The 20141-nt window shown below is 40.1% G+C and overlaps 1 protein-coding gene and 23 non-coding genes across 24 annotated transcripts; all 24 read left to right on the top strand.

Moving 5' to 3' along the window:
- Positions 1-217: 217 nt before the first annotated feature.
- Positions 218-7019, top strand: LOC124120885 (C-type lectin domain family 4 member C-like). Its single transcript, XM_048391406.1, has 3 exons — positions 218-272; positions 595-780; positions 6742-7019. The coding sequence occupies exons 2-3, from the start codon at positions 690-692 to the stop codon at positions 6960-6962; spliced, it is 312 nt and encodes a 103-aa protein (XP_048247363.1). The 5' UTR covers positions 218-272; positions 595-689; the 3' UTR covers positions 6963-7019.
- Positions 7020-11246: 4227 nt separating this feature from the next.
- On the top strand, positions 11247-11320 carry Trnat-agu. Its single transcript has one exon. It is a non-coding gene; the product is annotated as a tRNA-Thr (tRNA).
- Positions 11321-11635: 315 nt separating this feature from the next.
- Positions 11636-11709, top strand: Trnat-agu. Its single transcript has one exon. It is a non-coding gene; the product is annotated as a tRNA-Thr (tRNA).
- A 314-nt stretch (positions 11710-12023) lies between these two features.
- Positions 12024-12097, top strand: Trnat-agu. The gene has a single exon. It is a non-coding gene; the product is annotated as a tRNA-Thr (tRNA).
- Positions 12098-12412: 315 nt separating this feature from the next.
- On the top strand, positions 12413-12486 carry Trnat-agu. The gene has a single exon. It is a non-coding gene; the product is annotated as a tRNA-Thr (tRNA).
- Positions 12487-12800: 314 nt separating this feature from the next.
- Trnat-agu lies at positions 12801-12874 on the top strand. The gene has a single exon. It is a non-coding gene; the product is annotated as a tRNA-Thr (tRNA).
- Positions 12875-13189: 315 nt separating this feature from the next.
- On the top strand, positions 13190-13263 carry Trnat-agu. The gene has a single exon. It is a non-coding gene; the product is annotated as a tRNA-Thr (tRNA).
- A 315-nt stretch (positions 13264-13578) lies between these two features.
- Trnat-agu lies at positions 13579-13652 on the top strand. The gene has a single exon. It is a non-coding gene; the product is annotated as a tRNA-Thr (tRNA).
- A 315-nt stretch (positions 13653-13967) lies between these two features.
- Trnat-agu lies at positions 13968-14041 on the top strand. The gene has a single exon. It is a non-coding gene; the product is annotated as a tRNA-Thr (tRNA).
- Positions 14042-14356: 315 nt separating this feature from the next.
- On the top strand, positions 14357-14430 carry Trnat-agu. Its single transcript has one exon. It is a non-coding gene; the product is annotated as a tRNA-Thr (tRNA).
- A 315-nt stretch (positions 14431-14745) lies between these two features.
- On the top strand, positions 14746-14819 carry Trnat-agu. The gene has a single exon. It is a non-coding gene; the product is annotated as a tRNA-Thr (tRNA).
- Positions 14820-15134: 315 nt separating this feature from the next.
- Positions 15135-15208, top strand: Trnat-agu. The gene has a single exon. It is a non-coding gene; the product is annotated as a tRNA-Thr (tRNA).
- A 314-nt stretch (positions 15209-15522) lies between these two features.
- Positions 15523-15596, top strand: Trnat-agu. The gene has a single exon. It is a non-coding gene; the product is annotated as a tRNA-Thr (tRNA).
- A 315-nt stretch (positions 15597-15911) lies between these two features.
- On the top strand, positions 15912-15985 carry Trnat-agu. Its single transcript has one exon. It is a non-coding gene; the product is annotated as a tRNA-Thr (tRNA).
- Positions 15986-16299: 314 nt separating this feature from the next.
- Positions 16300-16373, top strand: Trnat-agu. Its single transcript has one exon. It is a non-coding gene; the product is annotated as a tRNA-Thr (tRNA).
- Positions 16374-16688: 315 nt separating this feature from the next.
- Trnat-agu lies at positions 16689-16762 on the top strand. Its single transcript has one exon. It is a non-coding gene; the product is annotated as a tRNA-Thr (tRNA).
- Positions 16763-17077: 315 nt separating this feature from the next.
- On the top strand, positions 17078-17151 carry Trnat-agu. The gene has a single exon. It is a non-coding gene; the product is annotated as a tRNA-Thr (tRNA).
- A 315-nt stretch (positions 17152-17466) lies between these two features.
- Trnat-agu lies at positions 17467-17540 on the top strand. The gene has a single exon. It is a non-coding gene; the product is annotated as a tRNA-Thr (tRNA).
- A 315-nt stretch (positions 17541-17855) lies between these two features.
- Trnat-agu lies at positions 17856-17929 on the top strand. The gene has a single exon. It is a non-coding gene; the product is annotated as a tRNA-Thr (tRNA).
- A 315-nt stretch (positions 17930-18244) lies between these two features.
- On the top strand, positions 18245-18318 carry Trnat-agu. Its single transcript has one exon. It is a non-coding gene; the product is annotated as a tRNA-Thr (tRNA).
- A 315-nt stretch (positions 18319-18633) lies between these two features.
- Trnat-agu lies at positions 18634-18707 on the top strand. The gene has a single exon. It is a non-coding gene; the product is annotated as a tRNA-Thr (tRNA).
- Positions 18708-19022: 315 nt separating this feature from the next.
- On the top strand, positions 19023-19096 carry Trnat-agu. Its single transcript has one exon. It is a non-coding gene; the product is annotated as a tRNA-Thr (tRNA).
- A 315-nt stretch (positions 19097-19411) lies between these two features.
- Positions 19412-19485, top strand: Trnat-agu. Its single transcript has one exon. It is a non-coding gene; the product is annotated as a tRNA-Thr (tRNA).
- A 315-nt stretch (positions 19486-19800) lies between these two features.
- On the top strand, positions 19801-19874 carry Trnat-agu. The gene has a single exon. It is a non-coding gene; the product is annotated as a tRNA-Thr (tRNA).
- The last annotated feature ends 267 nt before the right edge of the window (positions 19875-20141 follow it).

The raw sequence follows: 20141 nt of genomic DNA, 5'->3' as shown, positions 1-20141 counted from the left end.
AAGTACTACAACAACTACAACAACTACTCCTACTACGACTACAACAACTACAACTACTCCTACTACGACTTCAAGTACTACAACAACAACAACTACTACTACTACAACCACAACAACTACTCCTACTACTACAACTTCAAGTACAACTACAACAACTACTCCTACTACGACTACAACAACTACAACTACTCCCACTACGACTTCAAGTACTACAACAACTACTACTACTACAACCACAACAACTACTCCTACTACTACAACAGAAATACAAGGTATGTCAGATGTCACTTTGGCACTTGTTCGAGATATGTGAGCGAGGGATTTCACGGGGTTTTTCAAACTATGAACCATGTCCAAGTCACTTTTCACATTTACTGACTAAATATGATTGGAAAATCCGCCCCGAGACGTTTTTACTGACTAATTTTATAAGCCGAAAAAATATAGACTAAACACCCATATTATACTGAGTACTGACTTACACCACCATCAGTATCCTCTCAAGGCACATCTACTTAACAATGTCAACCCAGGGATGACTAAAGCAATTAGCCAGTGGTATACTCATTCATTGCACGTTATTATCTATATTAGCATCCAGAGATCCCCGCTGCCCTGATAGATTCACTTTCTCTGGCGGCCTCTGCTTCAAAATATTCCCCTACGAACAACGCCACAGAGAGGCCGTGATGAAATGTGGGAAAGAAGGTAACAACGGCCGCCTACCTGTCCTGAACACCAAGGAGAAATTTGAAGCTTTACGAGAGGCTCTCAAATCAGGTACAACTCTTTCACGAGTCTCACATAGCTGTGTGGCAAATGTCAGTCTGTAATCATCAACTTCGTAAGTGTTATGTAGGGTTTGAACCTATTCTGACTTGATCCGCATAGAGATCACATCTAATTACACAGCTTGGGTGCACCTCGGTAGATACATATCATGACACCCATCGTGGTACATATCTTAACATCGTGGTACAAATCTTAACTCCATCGTGGTACATATCTTAACACCATCGTGTTGCGTATCTTAACATCGTGGTACATATCCTAACACCATCGTGGTACATATCTTAACATCGTGGTACATATCTTAACTCCATCGTGGTACATATCTTAACACCATCGTGTTGCATGTCTTAACATCGAGGTACATATCCTACCACCATCGTGGTACATATCTAAACATCGTGGTACATATCTCAACACCATCGTGGTACATATCTTAACATCGTGGTACATATCCTAACACCATCGTGGTACATATCTTAACATCATCGTCGTACATATCTTAACACCATCGTGGTACACATCTTAACATCATCGTGGTACATATCTTAACACCATTGTGGCACATATCTTGACACCATCGTGGTACATATCTTAACACCGTGGTACATATATTAACATCACCTTGGTACATATCTTAACACCATCGTGGTACATATCTTAACATCATCGTGGTACATATCTTAACATCGTGGTACATATCTTAACATCATCGTCGTACATATTTTAACACCATCGTGGTACACATCTTAACATCATCGTGGTACATATCTTAACACCATTGTGGCACATATCTTGACACCATCGTGGTACATATCTTAACACCGTGGTACATATATTAACATCACCTTGGTACATATCTTAACACCATCGTGGTACATATCTTAACACCGTCATGGTACATATTTTAACACCGTCGTGGTATATATCTTAACACCATCGTGGTACATATGTTAACACCATCGTGTTGCATATCTTAACATCGTGGTACATATCTTAACATCATCATTGTACATATCTTAACACGATTGTGGTACATATCTTGACACAATCGTGGTACATATCTTAACACCGTGGTACATATCTTAACATCATCTTGGTACATATCTTAATACCATCGTGGTAGATATCTTAACATCATCGTGGTACATAACTTGACACCATCCCGGTACGTATCTCAACACTATCGTGGTACATATCGCAACACCATCGTGGTACATATCTTGACACCATCGTGATACGTATCTCAACACCATCGTGGTACATATCTCAACATCGTGTTGCATATCTTAACACCATCGTGTTGCATACTTTAACACCATCGTGGTACATATCTTAACACGATCGTGTTGCATATCTTAACACCGTCGTGGTACATATCTCAACACCATCGTGGTACGTATCTCAACACCATCGTGGTACATATCTCAACACCACCGTGGTACATATCTTGACACCATCGTCGTACATATCTCAACACTATCGTGGTACATATCTCAACACCATCGTGGTACATATCTTAACACTATCGTGGTGCATATCTCAACACTATCGTGGTACATACCTTGACACCATCGTGGTACATATCTCAACACCATCTTGGTACATATCTCAACACAATCGTTGTACGCATCTCAACACCATCGTGGTACATACCTTGACACCATCGTGGTACATATCTCAACACCATCGTGGTACATATCTCAACACCATCGTGGTACATATCTCAACACCATCGTGGTACATATCTCAACACAATCGTTGTACGTATCTCAACACCATCGTAGTACATACCTTGACACCATCGTGGTACATATCTCAACACAATCGTTGTACGTATCTCAACACCATCGTGGTACATATCTATATACCATCGTGGTACATATCTCAACACCATCGTGGTACATATCTCAACACATTCGTTGTACGTATCTCAACACCATCGTGGTACATATCTTGACACCATCGTGGTACATATCTCAACACCATCGTGGTACATATCTCAACACCATCGTGGTACATATCTCAACACCATCGTGGTACATATCTCAACACCATCGTGGTACATATCTATAGACCATCGTGGTACATATCTTGACACCCATCTACGCATCAATACCATTACTATTATGCAAGGTTTGCTGCAGCTCTGACTCTATCTCATCCATGTACATATCGTGGTAGACATCTAGGTACATAGCAAGGCACTAGGCAAATAGGTACATAGTATGATACTCATCTAGGTATATTTTGTGTTACACATCTATTTACATACGGTGTTACACTCTAGGTACATACTGTGTTGTACATAGAGGTACATATCGTGTTACACATCTTGGAACATATACTGTTACACTCTATTTACATATTGTGTTACACATATAGGTACATATCGCAGTACACTCTAGGTACTACCCACATATGTAGATTTCGTGTTACACATCTTGGTACATATCGTGTTACACTCAAAGTCAAAGTCAAAGATATTTATTGCATGTAAGGCCTCCGGCCCATATACAAAACAATTACAAATAAGTAGTTTTACATATTTGTATATATACTCATGTTTATCATCAGAAACTTTGATGTTGTACATAACACATGTTTATATCTATATTAAGTCCGACGGCTGAGCGAAACTTAAATCGATTACTTCATCATGCAATCAAACATTGTCTTATTGTGGGCGTATGGCCTTTCTACTGAATAAACTGTCTGTCTGTCTATTGTGTTACACCACATATGCAGATATCGTGTTACACATCTTGGTACATATCGTGTTACACTCTATTTACATATTTTGTTACTCATCTAGGTACATACCATGTAACCCATATAGGTACATACCATTTTACGCATCTAGATACATATTGTGTTAGACTGTAGGTACATATCGCAATACACTCTAGGTACATAGATAGGTACTACCCACATATGTAGATATCGTGTTACACATCTAGATACATACCGTGTTACACATCTAGGTACATACCGTGTTACACATCTAGGTACATACTGTGTTACACATCTAGGTACATTCCCTGTTACCCATCTAGGTACATACCGTGTTACACATCTAGATACATACCATGTTACACATATAGATACATACCGTGTTACACATCTAGGTACATACCGTGTTACCCATCTAGGTACATACCGTGTTACCCATCTAGGTACATACCGTGTTACACATCTAGGTACATACCGTGTTACACATCTAGGTACATACCATGTTACACATCTAGATACATACCGTGTTACACATCTAGATACATACCGTGTTACACATCTAGATACATACCGTGTTACACATCTAGGTACATTCCCTGTTACACATCTAGGTACATACCGTGTTACACATCTAGATACATACCATGTTACACATATAGGTACATACCGTGTTACACATCTAGATACATACTGTGTTACACATCTAGATACATACTGTGTTACACATCTAGATACATACTGTGTTACACATCTAGGTACATTCCCTGTTACACATCTAGATACATACCGTGTTACACATCTAGATACATACCGTGTTACACATCTAGGTACATACTGTGTTACACATCTAGATACATACCGTGTTACACATCTAGATACATACCGTGTTACACATCTAGGTGCATACTGTGTTACACATCTAGGTGCATACCGTGTTACACATCTAGATAATACTGTGTTACACATCTAGGTGCATACTGTGTTACACATCTAGATACATACTGTGTTACACATCTAGATACATACCGTGTTACACATCTAGATACATACCGTGTTACACATCTAGGTACATACTGTGTTACACATCTAGATACATACCGTGTTACACATCTAGATACATACCGTGTTACACATCTAGGTGCATACTGTGTTACACATCTAGGTGCATACTGTGTTACACATCTAGGCACATACCGTGTTACACATCTAGATAATACTGTGTTACACATCTAGGTGCATACTGTGTTACACATCTAGATACATACCGTGTTACACATCTAGATAATACTGTGTTACACATGTAGGTGCATACTGTGTTACACATCTAGGTACATACCGTGTTACACATCTAGATACATACCGTGTTACACATCTAGATAATACTGTGTTACACATCTAGGTGCATACTGTGTTACACATCTAGATACATACCGTGTTACACATCTAGGTGCATACTGTGTTACACATCTAGGTACATACTGTGTTACACATCTAGGCACATACCGTGTTACACATCTAGATAATACTGTGTTACACATCTAGGTGCATACTGTGTTACACATCTAGGTACATACCGTGTTATACATCTAGGTGCATACCGTGTTACACATCTAGGTACATACCGTGTTACACATCTAGATACATACCGTGTTACACATCTAGGTACATACCATGTTACACATCTAGGTACATACCGTGTTATACATCTAGGTACATATTTTGTTAAGCCGTTTTACACATTTAGGTACATATTGTGTTACACTCAAGGCACATATCGCGTTATAGATATACGTACATAGCGTGTGGCACATCTAGGTACACACCATGTTACGCATCTAGGTACATGTCGCGTTCTAGATCAAGGTAATATCGCATCACACGTCTAAGTATATACAGAGTTATATATGTATATATCGCGTTATTCAACTAGGTACATATCGTTTTACACTCGAGGTAGATATAGTTTTACACTCTAAGTAGATATCGCGTTATACACCTAGGAACATATGACATTACAATCTAGGTGCATATCGTGTTCTACATCTAGGTACATATTGTGTTACACATATAGGTGACCCGTGAAGATTCCGGGGTAGAATAGGTCTTCAGCAACCCATGCTTGCCGTAAAAGGTGACTCTGCTTGTCGTAAAAGGCGACTAACGGGATCGGGTGGTCAGGCTCGCTGACTTGGTTGATGCATGTCATCGATCCCAATTGCGTGGATCGATGCTCATGAAATTAATCACTGGATTGTCTGGTCCAGACTCGATTATTTACAGACCTCCGTCATATAGCTGGAATATTCCTGGGTGCGGCGTTAAACAACAAACAAGCAAACAAACAAACACATATAGGTACATTTTAAATGCTTCTCAAAGAAGTTAGGGCAATCCAATTCGGACTGTCCCAGTAAGGCTGTGGATCGGCTCTCACCTACTCCCCTTCTACACTGTCTAAGAACTGCCTGTCTAAACAATGGGAGACTTGTAATTTGCTACCCGTACGTCATAGTATTGTGATGACGTCACGTTGTAACAGTTATGTGTTTATGAACATCTTAAATACCTTTTTTCTTTTTAATACATACTCAACAAACAAATATGGACATTATATAAATACATATATAGTGGTATGCATAATACTGTACATACCGCTGATATCTTCTTATGGACAGTGGTAAGGACTTTGCTTATTTAATTAGAGGTTTAGGCGTGCTGACAAACCTAGACAAATAATCAGGATAAATAATAGGTTTCTGAGACGATAAACGATGCAACTCTGCCCAGGGAATTCTTGTGTTTTAGACGACAAGGCGATCGATGACTCTGCCTTGATGACAATATTTAATATTTGTTGAGTAAACTTGTGGATTGACATGGGACCATGTAAGCTTTATTTCATTAGCAGAAGTATACAGATCATAAAAAAAAAAAATCTACCCGTGAAGATTCCGGGGTAGAATAGGTCTTCAGCAACCCATGCTTGCCGTAAAAGGCGACTTACGGGATCGGGTGGTCAGGCTCGCTGACTTGGTTGATGCATGTCATCGATCCCAATTGCGTGGATCGATGCTTATGATATTAATCACTGGATTGTCTAGTCCAGACTCGATTATTTTGCAGACCGCCGTCATAAAGCTGGAATATTGCTGAGTGCGGCGTTAAACAACAAACAAACAAACAAACCTAAATATATTCCTGACATGTGAAACATTTCAGCTGGGAGATCTGCGACCTACTGGGTTGGTCTTAAGAGTCTCGGTGGCCGGCGCATGATCTGGGATGATGACAGTGCTGTGGAGAAAAGCTTCTGGGCCCCAGGCGAGCCGAACAACTCGAAGGAGAAATGCGGTGACATGAGGACATCGCTTCATTACAAGCTCAATGACGTACCTTGCTCGCCCTACAAGTTTAATTTCATTTGTGAAATCCCCCTTTAAACACGCTTTCACTATGCTTGTAAGTTGATGACATTCTGAGTAAAGGTTAGAAGAATCGTTTTCTTGAAGTCACTTTATTTGTATTACAATGAATAAATACACGCGCTTATAGTGAGTGAGTGAGTTGGATTTAACGCCGCTTTTAACAGTATTCCATCCGGCGTGTCAGATTTAATGTGTTAGGAAAGCCCGAAGTGATGCAGGTCTCAGACGTTTACCACTTCGGTGAATCCACGAGCACGGGTATGGTGCTGACAAACCGAGAAACATAATCATAGGGTTCTGGCGTGCCCAAGGGACGCAACTCTGCACAGCGAATCGCGGCGCCTTAGACGACTGGGCCACCCGTGCCCCTTCACGCGCTTATAATATCAAAACACAATACATGTTATAAGATATAGCATAATAATCTATTATGTGTAATAAAACAATCCATGATAAAACAATACGTATTAAAGCAATATACATAATAAAATAATGCATAATATTACTCAATGCATAAATAAGAAGAAGAAGAAGAAGAAAGTAATAGAATATCGGTATCATTTATAGACGTCATAAAAGAAGGCAATACGATTTCAGGTGGCTTCCGTTTCTTGTAGATTTTGAACTCTCAAATTACTATACGTTGTGCATGTAAAGGGATTTTCTTTTTCTACATCTTTTTGACATAAATACATGTTCTCCTATTTTTATTGGTACCTATTTTTTCCACATCATTGATAATTAATTCTGACATACCCGATCAAAATCTGACAACTAAACCACGCAATTTTCGAGACATTAGATGGAAAATGTATTTTTCAGTTTCATCGAGACTTTTAAGGATCTGTAGGATGCATGTGGTTTACTTTCGTTTAAATTTGAATGCCAATTTTTAAATAAAATTATTTATGGAGTGTTCCCGGAATTCCTTTAAAAACATTTTAATATTACCAACTGTTTTGGACAACTAGGCAATGCCATAACAGTATGAAAATAAAAGATTTCCATGAAATCTTACCTATACTATCTAAATATGTAATCGCATATTGTTGGCATTTTTCGGTAGACGTTGTTCGTGCATATCTATAATTTTGAACCAGAATTTAAGGAAACTAATTTGTGAAACTGTGTGTCGAGGATACCTACCAAATTCACCGTAAGCCATAGAATTCGGCGTAGAGATCCCCACCCCAAGTTAATTTCACATGCCAAGTGGAATGACATTTTTTAGACATTCATATCTTTGAAATCCATACTTCAGAACCATAAAATATAATCGGTTGTATTTGTGTGTCGAAAAGTCGAAAAAGATATTTGGCGGAAGATTTCCAAGTCAATCAAAGCTTGCTTCTTAAAATTTATTGTGTGAGAAAATACATTCAATAGACTATAGGTAATCCCCCTATTATTACCCACTTAACCACGGCTGACTACACCTGTACCCTATAACAATAGGTGAGGGCAAAGTGAGGTGTTCCCAAAATACCAATTCAAGATATGTGTTGGAATTAACAACATTGATTTTCCTTGAAAAGACCGTTTCTCATGCGTAGATGTCAATCCCCCCCTTCCAAATAGAATGTTAGGTTGTTTTCAATTAACCGACAGTTTCCAATTGTTCTGGCACGAGACACTCTTCAAGTGAGAGAGCGGTTTGATTTGAAGTTATACCAGATTTATATCATCAGATTACACGGAATCGTTGTTGTTACCGTTATTAAAGTTTCAATTATTCTGCAAAAGTCTGTTCAAGTAGTCTGTATAAAATAATCCGAGGACTTCTTTTCTCAGCGAAGGAATATGCCATAAAGGAGTTAAGAGGTTGTTAATTTTGGTTTACAGTAACCTAACACGGCAATGGAAAACATGTATCACTACGCACGATCTATACGTAAGATTTCGACAAGTTGCTGATGTTAATCTTAATGCAATTATTCCTTGAAAGGGAAGCAAAAATGTGAAAATGATACATAGAATTCATCACTCGTGTTTTTTAATATGGGAAATATCAACCTCGTCCCGTTAATCGGTATTTGCCTCGCCAAAATCTCGGCAAGTACCGATCAACTAAGACTCGGTTGATATTTCCCATATCAAAAGACACTCGTGATGAATCCTCTATACATTAGATTATAGAATAAGTCTTTGATTTGTTTCAGTTACTTGTCTTAGATTCATCACAGATTCTAGAAACATACCAAAATTACATTTATTACAGAGAGATTATATCAAAGAATAGAATTAGATTTATTACTGATTCTAGTCATAGATATATAACAGATTCTAGTCATTCACTACTCTCAGCTTTAATAGATAGGCTAGGCTAGTCTTAGATTTCTTACAATCATAGAATAGTGATATTTATTACATAATCTAGCATAGAGTAGTCTTAGATTTACTACATATGCCCGTTGACATCAGCGTTGAACTCCACAGCAAATCAGACTATGATTTTGTAGCTTGTTTGTTGTCCTGTAAGCCACCTTTGGATACTGATCCAGATACCAGTCGCTCTTACTCACGAAGTGTAATTCGAGGACTCTACCGCTTTCAATATATGGACGGAATTTACTAAGAAAATCCGTTAACAGAGTGGTATATGGCGGTATTCCCTGACAATGTAATTATTTTCATGTAATAATCTTTAATATTATACCTTGTAACTCTCCTATGGAGGAATAAAAGTGTATATATATATAAGAATTATTACATATTCTAGTCAGACAACTCTTAAGATCTACCACAGATCCAAGTCATAGGCTAACCTAGATTTCGTGCAGATAATAGTCTTCGAGTAGCAATTAGCCACATTCTAATATTGAATGTAGCCATGCGTCATTTCCTCAACAATGTGGTCTTGTATTGCGTGTTTCCTCATATGTCAGAGATAAATTAATGCAAATACGCATTAATGTTATGATGTATCTAAGAAAGGCACATTTCTGTATTGGAGTGAGTGAGTGAGTAAGTATGGTTTTACGCCGCTTTTAGCAATATTCCAGCAATATCACGGCCAGAAAAGGGCCTCACACATTGTACCCATGTCGGAAATCGAACCCGGGTCTTCGACGTGACGAGCGAACGCTTTAACCACTAGGCTACCCGACCGCCTCTACATCAAATAAGGAATTAAAATGATTTAGTACTAGTCCATCAGTGAGGATGATTTTTTTATGTACTTGTGAGGTCGTCTCTTGCACAAAATTCAGTCGTTGAGTAACTACCACAGGTAGGAACGGACTAACCAAGCGATTGATGTGACTTTTATTGGGGAGCTTATTTCTCTCTATCATCCAAAACTGGCTCCCAGAGGAGACATCCCTTGGGTGAGATCTAGAGATCAAGCTGCAATGAAATTGCATCACAATGCTTTGCAGACCATGGTGATGTCATAGGTTTCCATGACGTCACAATCAAATGGCATAATTAATGGCTCTGCTTCTGAAGCTGCAAGCAGTACTTTTTACACTTAAACACTGCTTTCATCAATATTATATTATTAGAATCTGCGTAATAAATCTAAGACTAGCCCAGTCTGATCAATTCAATTTAATCCAATGTTATTAATCTGTCTCGCATACATTCACAGCGTTCTGTTATACCAAAAGTTGGGGCTCAGACAACCGTCTTTGGGTGACTCTAGGCAGTGACTTCTCAGATACAGGTGAGGATCCGGGGTAGAATAAGTCTTCAGCATCCCATGCTTGCCGTAAAAGGCGGCTTTGCTTGTCGTAAGAGGCGACTAACGGGATCGGGTGGTCAGGCTCGCTGACTTAATTGATGCATCGACCGATGCGCGTGATGTCAATCACTGGATTGTCTGGTCCAGACTCGATTATTTACAGACTGCTGTCATATAGCTGGCGTTAAACAACAAACAGAACAGACGGATACAGGTGACAGCTTGTATTGACAAGTATCAGCCCCGAGCTGGTGGTTTAATGTATGGTAAATCGATCAACGAACAATTGGTGTGTTATAAACATGTGTTGAGGATGTTGGCAGGGCAGGAATTGATGCGGGAACACATGCGACAACAAATAATCACTCTAAACATCAGGGCGTTGATTATTTTGACTATCTTTATACTTTGACCGCAATATTCAGCAATATACAGTAATATATACTGAAAACCATAATGCGAACAGTGTCCTGAAGAATCCTATCTTCGGAATTCCTTTTCTGAATACTGGATTGTAAGAAATAATGTGCGTAAGTGGTCTGCTGTCCGGAACTCTGGATATAAGAGCCTTTACTTTACAATGGAGTATAGACTACTGTAGTTTGGCTTATCCCAACGGCTCTATAGCTCAGTTGGTTAGAGCGTCTGCCTAGTAAGCAGAAGGTCGAGGGTTCGACTCCCCCTGGAGCCTTTTCTTTTACAATGGTTTACAGTTGCATATATCACTTCCTTGTGCCACGTCCAGCAACTGACTGTCCAATAACGTGGCTTTTTGCTATCCTTTTCATGATGAAAACTTTCCTTTCTTTTTCATATTTAACATTGGCTGTCACTATTTCCAGCAGAAGTACACCAGTGTTGGGACATGTGTCGCAATTGTTTGGATTATTTGATTGACCTGTCACATGCATCTAAAAGAAAGAGGAACGATTTTCTTTCACGCTCCTGCAAAAGCCAGTTGATAAATAAATGGGTTATAGACTATTGTAGTTTAGCCTATCCCAACGGCTCTATAGCTCAGTTGGTTAGAGCGTCTGCCTAGTAAGCAGAAGGTCGAGGGTTTGACTCCCCCTGGAGCCTTTTCTTTTACAATGGTTTACAGTTGCATATATCACTTCCTTGTGCCACGTCCAGCAACTGACTGTCCAATAACGTGGCCTTTTGCTATCCTTTTCATGATGAGAACTTTCCTTTCTTTTTCATATTTAACATTGGCTGTCACTATTTCAAGCAGAAGTATACCAGTGTTGGGGCATGTGTCGCAATTGTGTGGATTATTTGATTGACCTGTCACATGCATCTCAAAGAAAGAGGAACGATTTTCTTTCACGCTCCTGCAAAAGCCAGTTGATAAATAAATGGTTATAGACTACTGTAGTTTAGCCTATTCCAACGGCTCTATAGCTCAGTTGGTTAGAGCGTCTGCCTAGTAAGCAGAAGGTCGAGGGTTCGACTCCCCCTGGAGCCTTTTCTTTTACAATGGTTTACAGTTGCATATATCACTTCCTTGTGCCACGTCCAGCAACTGACTGTCCAATAACGTGGCTTTTTGCTATCCTTTTCATGATGAAAACTTTCCTTTCTTTTTCATATTTAACATTGGCTGTCACTATTTCCAGCAGAAGTACACCAGTGTTGGGGCATGTGTCGCAATTGTGTGGATTATTTGATTGACCTGTCACATGCATCTCAAAGAAAGAGGAACGATTTTCTTTCACGCTCCTGCAAAAGCCAGTTGATATTTAAATGGGTTATAGACTACTGTAGTTTAGCCTATCCCAACGGCTCTATAGCTCAGTTGGTTAGAGCGTCTGCCTAGTAAGCAGAAGGTCGAGGGTTCGACTCCCCCTGGAGCCTTTTCTTTTACAATGGTTTACAGTTGCATATATCACTTCCTTGTGCCACGTCCAGCAACTGAATGTCCAATAACGTGGCTTTTTGCTATCCTTTTCATGATGAAAACTTTCCTTTCTTTTTCATATTTAACATTGGCTGTCACTATTTCAAGCAGAAGTACACCGGTGTTGGGACATGTGTCGCAATTATGTGGATTATTTGATTGACCTGTCACATGCATCTCAAAGAAAGAGGAACGATTTTCTTTCACGCTCCTGCAAAAGCCAGTTGATAAATAAATGGTTATAGACTACTGTAGTTTAGCCTATTCCAACGGCTCTATAGCTCAGTTGGTTAGAGCGTCTGCCTAGTAAGCAGAAGGTCGAGGGTTCGACTCCCCCTGGAGCCTTTTCTTTTACAATGGTTTACAGTTGCATATATCACTTCCTTGTGCCACGTCCAGCAACTGACTGTCCAATAACGTGGCTTTTTGCTATCCTTTTCATGATGAAAACTTTCCTTTCTTTTTCATATTTAACATTGGCTGTCACTATTTCCAGCAGAAGTACACCAGTGTTGGGTCATGTGTCGCAATTGTTTGGATTATTTGATTGACCTGTCACATGCATCTCAAAGAAAGAGGAACGATTTTCTTTCACGCTCCTGCAAAAGCCAGTTGATATTTAAATGGGTTATAGACCACTGTAGTTTAGCCTATCCCAACGGCTCTATAGCTCAGTTGGTTAGAGCGTCTGCCTAGTAAGCAGAAGGTCGAGGGTTCGACTCCCCCTGGAGCCTTTTCTTTTACAATGGTTTACAGTTGCATATATCACTTCCTTGTGCCACGTCCAGCAACTGACTGTCCAATAACGTGGCTTTTTGCTATCCTTTTCATGATGAAAACTTTCCTTTCTTTTTCATATTTAACATTGGCTGTCACTATTTCCAGCAGAAGTACACCAGTGTTGGGACATGTGTCGCAATTGTTTGGATTATTTGATTGACCTGTCACATGCATCTCAAAGAAAGAGGAACGATTTTCTTTCACGCTCCTGCAAAAGCCAGTTGATAAATAAATGGGTTATAGACTATTGTAGTTTAGCGTATCCCAACGGCTCTATAGCTCAGTTGGTTAGAGCGTCTGCCTAGTAAGCAGAAGGTCGAGGGTTTGACTCCCCCTGGAGCCTTTTCTTTTACAATGGTTTACAGTTGCATATATCACTTCCTTGTGCCACGTCCAGCAACTGACTGTCCAATAACGTGGCCTTTTGCTATCCTTTTCATGATGAGAACTTTCCTTTCTTTTTCATATTTAACATTGGCTGTCACTATTTCAAGCAGAAGTATACCAGTGTTGGGGCATGTGTCGCAATTGTGTGGATTATTTGATTGACCTGTCACATGCATCTCAAAGAAAGAGGAACGATTTTCTTTCACGCTCCTGCAAAAGCCAGTTGATAAATAAATAGGTTATAGACTATTGTAGTTTAGCCTATCCCAACGGCTCTATAGCTCAGTTGGTTAGAGCGTCTGCCTAGTAAGCAGAAGGTCGAGGGTTTGACTCCCCCTGGAGCCTTTTCTTTTACAATGGTTTACAGTTGCATATATCACTTCCTTGTGCCACGTCCAGCAACTGACTGTCCAATAACGTGGCCTTTTGCTATCCTTTTCATGATGAGAACTTTCCTTTCTTTTTCATATTTAACATTGGCTGTCACTATTTCAAGCAGAAGTATACCAGTGTTGGGGCATGTGTCGCAATTGTGTGGATTATTTGATTGACCTTTCACATGCATCTCAAAGAAAGAGGAACGATTTTCTTTCACGCTCCTGCAAAAGCCAGTTGATAAATAAATGGGTTATAGACTAATGTAGTTTAGCCTATACGAACGGCTCTATAGCTCAGTTGGTTAGAGCGTCTGCCTAGTAAGCAGAAGGTCGAGGGTTCGACTCCCCCTGGAGCCTTTTCTTTTACAATGGTTTACAGTTGCATATATCACTTCCTTGTGCCACGTCCAGCAACTGACTGTCCAATAACGTGACCTTTTGCTATCCTTTTCATGATGAAAACTTTCCTTTCTTTTTCATATTTAACATTGGCTGTCACTATTTCAAGCAGAAGTATACCAGTGTTGGGGCATGTGTCGCAATTGTGTGGATTATTTGATTGACCTGTCACATGCATCTCAAAGAAAGAGGAACGATTTTCTTTCACGCTCCTGCAAAAGCCAGTTGATATTTAAATGGGTTATAGACCACTGTAGTTTAGCCTATCCCAACGGCTCTATAGCTCAGTTGGTTAGAGCGTCTGCCTAGTAAGCAGAAGGTCGAGGGTTCGACTCCCCCTGGAGCCTTTTCTTTTACAATGGTTTACAGTTGCATATATCACTTCCTTGTGCCACGTCCAGCAACTGACTGTCCAATAACGTGGCTTTTTGCTATCCTTTTCATGATGAAAACTTTCCTTTCTTTTTCATATTTAACATTGGCTGTCACTATTTCCAGCAGAAGTACACCAGTGTTGGGACATGTGTCGCAATTGTTTGGATTATTTGATTGACCTGTCACATGCATCTCAAAGAAAGAGGAACGATTTTCTTTCACGCTCCTGCAAAAGCCAGTTGATAAATAAATGGGTTATAGACTATTGTAGTTTAGCCTATCCCAACGGCTCTATAGCTCAGTTGGTTAGAGCGTCTGCCTAGTAAGCAGAAGGTCGAGGGTTTGACTCCCCCTGGAGCCTTTTCTTTTACAATGGTTTACAGTTGCATATATCACTTCCTTGTGCCACGTCCAGCAACTGACTGTCCAATAACGTGGCCTTTTGCTATCCTTTTCATGATGAGAACTTTCCTTTCTTTTTCATATTTAACATTGGCTGTCACTATTTCAAGCAGAAGTATACCAGTGTTGGGGCATGTGTCGCAATTGTGTGGATTATTTGATTGACCTGTCACATGCATCTCAAAGAAAGAGGAACGATTTTCTTTCACGCTCCTGCAAAAGCCAGTTGATAAATAAATGGTTATAGACTACTGTAGTTTAGCCTATTCCAACGGCTCTATAGCTCAGTTGGTTAGAGCGTCTGCCTAGTAAGCAGAAGGTCGAGGGTTCGACTCCCCCTGGAGCCTTTTCTTTTACAATGGTTTACAGTTGCATATATCACTTCCTTGTGCCACGTCCAGCAACTGACTGTCCAATAACGTGGCTTTTTGCTATCCTTTTCATGATGAAAACTTTCCTTTCTTTTTCATATTTAACATTGGCTGTCACTATTTCAAGCAGAAGTACACCAGTGTTGGGGCATGTGTCGCAATTGTGTGGATTATTTGATTGACCTGTCACATGCATCTCAAAGAAAGAGGAACGATTTTCTTTCACGCTCCTGCAAAAGCCAGTTGATATTTAAATGGGTTATAGACTACTGTAGTTTAGCCTATCCCAACGGCTCTATAGCTCAGTTGGTTAGAGCGTCTGCCTAGTAAGCAGAAGGTCGAGGGTTCGACTCCCCCTGGAGCCTTTTCTTTTACAATGGTTTACAGTTGCATATATCACTTCCTTGTGCCACGTCCAGCAACTGAATGTCCAATAACGTGGCTTTTTGCTATCCTTTTCATGATGAAAACTTTCCTTTCTTTTTCATATTTAACATTGGCTGTCACTATTTCAAGCAGAAGTACACCGGTGTTGGGACATGTGTCGCAATTATGTGGATTATTTGATTGACCTGTCACATGCATCTCAAAGAAAGAGGAACGATTTTCTTTCACGCTCCTGCAAAAGCCAGTTGATAAATAAATGGTTATAGACTACTGTAGTTTAGCCTATTCCAACGGCTCTATAGCTCAGTTGGTTAGAGCGTCTGCCTAGTAAGCAGAAGGTCGAGGGTTCGACTCCCCCTGGAGCCTTTTCTTTTACAATGGTTTACAGTTGCATATATCACTTCCTTGTGCCACGTCCAGCAACTGACTGTCCAATAACGTGGCTTTTTGCTATCCTTTTCATGATGAAAACTTTCCTTTCTTTTTCATATTTAACATTGGCTGTCACTATTTCCAGCAGAAGTACACCAGTGTTGGGTCATGTGTCGCAATTGTTTGGATTATTTGATTGACCTGTCACATGCATCTCAAAGAAAGAGGAACGATTTTCTTTCACGCTCCTGCAAAAGCCAGTTGATATTTAAATGGGTTATAGACCACTGTAGTTTAGCCTATCCCAACGGCTCTATAGCTCAGTTGGTTAGAGCGTCTGCCTAGTAAGCAGAAGGTCGAGGGTTCGACTCCCCCTGGAGCCTTTTCTTTTACAATGGTTTACAGTTGCATATATCACTTCCTTGTGCCACGTCCAGCAACTGACTGTCCAATAACGTGGCTTTTTGCTATCCTTTTCATGATGAAAACTTTCCTTTCTTTTTCATATTTAACATTGGCTGTCACTATTTCCAGCAGAAGTACACCAGTGTTGGGACATGTGTCGCAATTGTTTGGATTATTTGATTGACCTGTCACATGCATCTCAAAGAAAGAGGAACGATTTTCTTTCACGCTCCTGCAAAAGCCAGTTGATAAATAAATGGGTTATAGACTATTGTAGTTTAGCCTATCCCAACGGCTCTATAGCTCAGTTGGTTAGAGCGTCTGCCTAGTAAGCAGAAGGTCGAGGGTTTGACTCCCCCTGGAGCCTTTTCTTTTACAATGGTTTACAGTTGCATATATCACTTCCTTGTGCCACGTCCAGCAACTGACTGTCCAATAACGTGGCCTTTTGCTATCCTTTTCATGATGAGAACTTTCCTTTCTTTTTCATATTTAACATTGGCTGTCACTATTTCAAGCAGAAGTATACCAGTGTTGGGGCATGTGTCGCAATTGTGTGGATTATTTGATTGACCTGTCACATGCATCTCAAAGAAAGAGGAACGATTTTCTTTCACGCTCCTGCAAAAGCCAGTTGATAAATAAATAGGTTATAGACTATTGTAGTTTAGCCTATCCCAACGGCTCTATAGCTCAGTTGGTTAGAGCGTCTGCCTAGTAAGCAGAAGGTCGAGGGTTTGACTCCCCCTGGAGCCTTTTCTTTTACAATGGTTTACAGTTGCATATATCACTTCCTTGTGGCACGTCCAGCAACTGACTGTCCAATAACGTGGCCTTTTGCTATCCTTTTCATGATGAGAACTTTCCTTTCTTTTTCATATTTAACATTGGCTGTCACTATTTCAAGCAGAAGTATACCAGTGTTGGGGCATGTGTCGCAATTGTGTGGATTATTTGATTGACCTTTCAGATGCATCTCAAAGAAAGAGGAACGATTTTCTTTCACGCTCCTGCAAAAGCCAGTTGATAAATAAATGGGTTATAGACTAATGTAGTTTAGCCTATACGAACGGCTCTATAGCTCAGTTGGTTAGAGCGTCTGCCTAGTAAGCAGAAGGTCGAGGGTTCGACTCCCCCTGGAGCCTTTTCTTTTACAATGGTTTACAGTTGCATATAGCACTTCCTTGTGCCACGTCCAGCAACTGACTGTCCAATAACGTGACCTTTTGCTATCCTTTTCATGATGAAAACTTTCCTTTCTTTTTCATATTTAACATTGGCTGTCACTATTTCAAGCAGAAGTATACCAGTGTTGGGGTATGTGTCGCAATTGTTTGGATTATTTGATTGACCTGTCACATGCATCTAAAAGAAAGAAGAACGATTTTCTTTCACGCTCCTGCAAAAGCCAGTTGATAAATAAATGGGTTATAGACTACTGTAGTTTAGCCTATACGAACGGCTCTATAGCTCAGTTGGTTAGAGCGTCTGCCTAGTAAGCAGAAGGTCGAGGGTTCGACTCCCCCTGGAGCCTTTTCTTTTACAATGGTTTACAGTTGCATATATCACTTCCTTGTGCCACGTCCAGCAACTGACTGTCCAATAACGTTGCTTTTTGCTATCCTTTTCATGATGAAAACTTTCCTTTCTTTTTCATATTTAACATTGGCTGTCACTATTTCCAGCAGAAGTACACCAGTGTTGGGACATGTGTCGCAATTGTGTGGATTATTTGATTGACCTGTCACATGCATCTCAAAGAAAGAAGAACGATTTTCTTTCACGCTCCTGCAAAAGCCAGTTGATAAATAAATGGGTTATAGACTATTGTAGTTTAGCGTATTCCAATGGCTCTATAGCTCAGTTGGTTAGAGCGTCTGCCTAGTAAGCAGAAGGTCGAGGGTTTGACTCCCCCTGGAGCCTTTTCTTTTACAATGGTTTACAGTTGCATATATCACTTCCTTGTGCCACGTCCAGCAACTGACTGTCCAATAACGTGGCTTTTTGCTATCCTTTTCATGATGAAAACTTTCCTTTCTTTTTCATATTTAACATTGGCTGTCACTATTTCAAGCAGAAGTACACCAGTGTTGGGACATGTGTCGCAATTGTTTGGATTATTTGATTGACCTGTCACATGCATCTCAAAGAAAGAGGAACGATTTTCTTTCACGCTCCTGCAAAAGCCAGTTGATTAATAAATGGGTTATAGACTATTGTAGTTTAGCCTATCCCAACGGCTCTATAGCTCAGTTGGTTAGAGCGTCTGCCTAGTAAGCAGAAGGTCGAGGGTTCGACTCCCCCTGGAGCCTTTTCTTTTACAATGGTTTACAGTTGCATATATCACTTCCTTGTGCCACGTCCAGCAACTGACTGTCCAATAACGTTGCGTTTTGCTATCCTTTTCATGATGAAAACTTTCCTTTCTTTTTCATATTTAACATTGGCTGTCACTATTTCAAGCAGAAGTACACCAGTGTTGGGACATGTGTCGCAATTGTGTGGATTATTTGATTGACCTGTCACATGCATCTCAAAGAAAGAGGAACGATTTTCTTTCACGCTCCTGCAAAAGCCAGTTGATTAATAAATGGGTTATAGACTATTGTAGTTTAGCCTATCCCAACGGCTCTATAGCTCAGTTGGTTAGAGCGTCTGCCTAGTAAGCAGAAGGTCGAGGGTTCGACTCCCCCTGGAGCCTTTTCTTTTACAATGGTTTACAGTTGCATATATCACTTCCTTGTGCCACGTCCAGCAACTGACTGTCCAATAACGTGGCCTTTTGCTATTCTTTTCATGATGAGAACTTCCCTTTCTTTTTCATATTTAACATTGGCTGTCACTATTTCAAGCAAAAGTACACCAGTGTTGGGACATGTGTCGCAATTGTGTGGATTATTTGATTGACCTGTCACATGCATCTCAAAGAAAGAGGAACGATTTTCTTTCACGCTCCTGCAAAAGCCAGTTGATAAATAAATGGGTTATAGACTACTGTAGTTTAGCCTATCCCAACGGCTCTATAGCTCAGTTGGTTAGAGCGTCTGCCTAGTGAGCAGAAGGTCGAGGGTTCGACTCCCCCTGGAGCCTTTTCTTTTACAATGGTTTACAGTTGCATATATCACTTCCTTGTGCCACGTCCAGCAACTGACTGTCCAATAACGTTGCTTTTTGCAATCCTTTTCATGATGAAAACTTTCCTTTCTTTTTCATATTTAACATTGGCTGTCACTATTTCCAGCATAAGTATACCAGTGTTGGGGTATGTGTCGCAATTGTTTGGATTAATTGATTGACCTGTCACATGCATCTCAAAGAAAGAAGAACGATTTTCTTTCACGCTCCTGCAAAAGCCAG

Source organism: Haliotis rufescens, unplaced genomic scaffold (genome assembly GCF_023055435.1).
Source record: "Haliotis rufescens isolate VD_foot unplaced genomic scaffold, xgHalRufe1.0.p SCAF_9, whole genome shotgun sequence".
Classification (NCBI taxonomy): Eukaryota; Metazoa; Mollusca; class Gastropoda; order Lepetellida; family Haliotidae; genus Haliotis; species Haliotis rufescens.
Note: the sequence above shows the minus strand (reverse complement) of the source record. Positions and strands in the feature narration are given on the sequence as shown.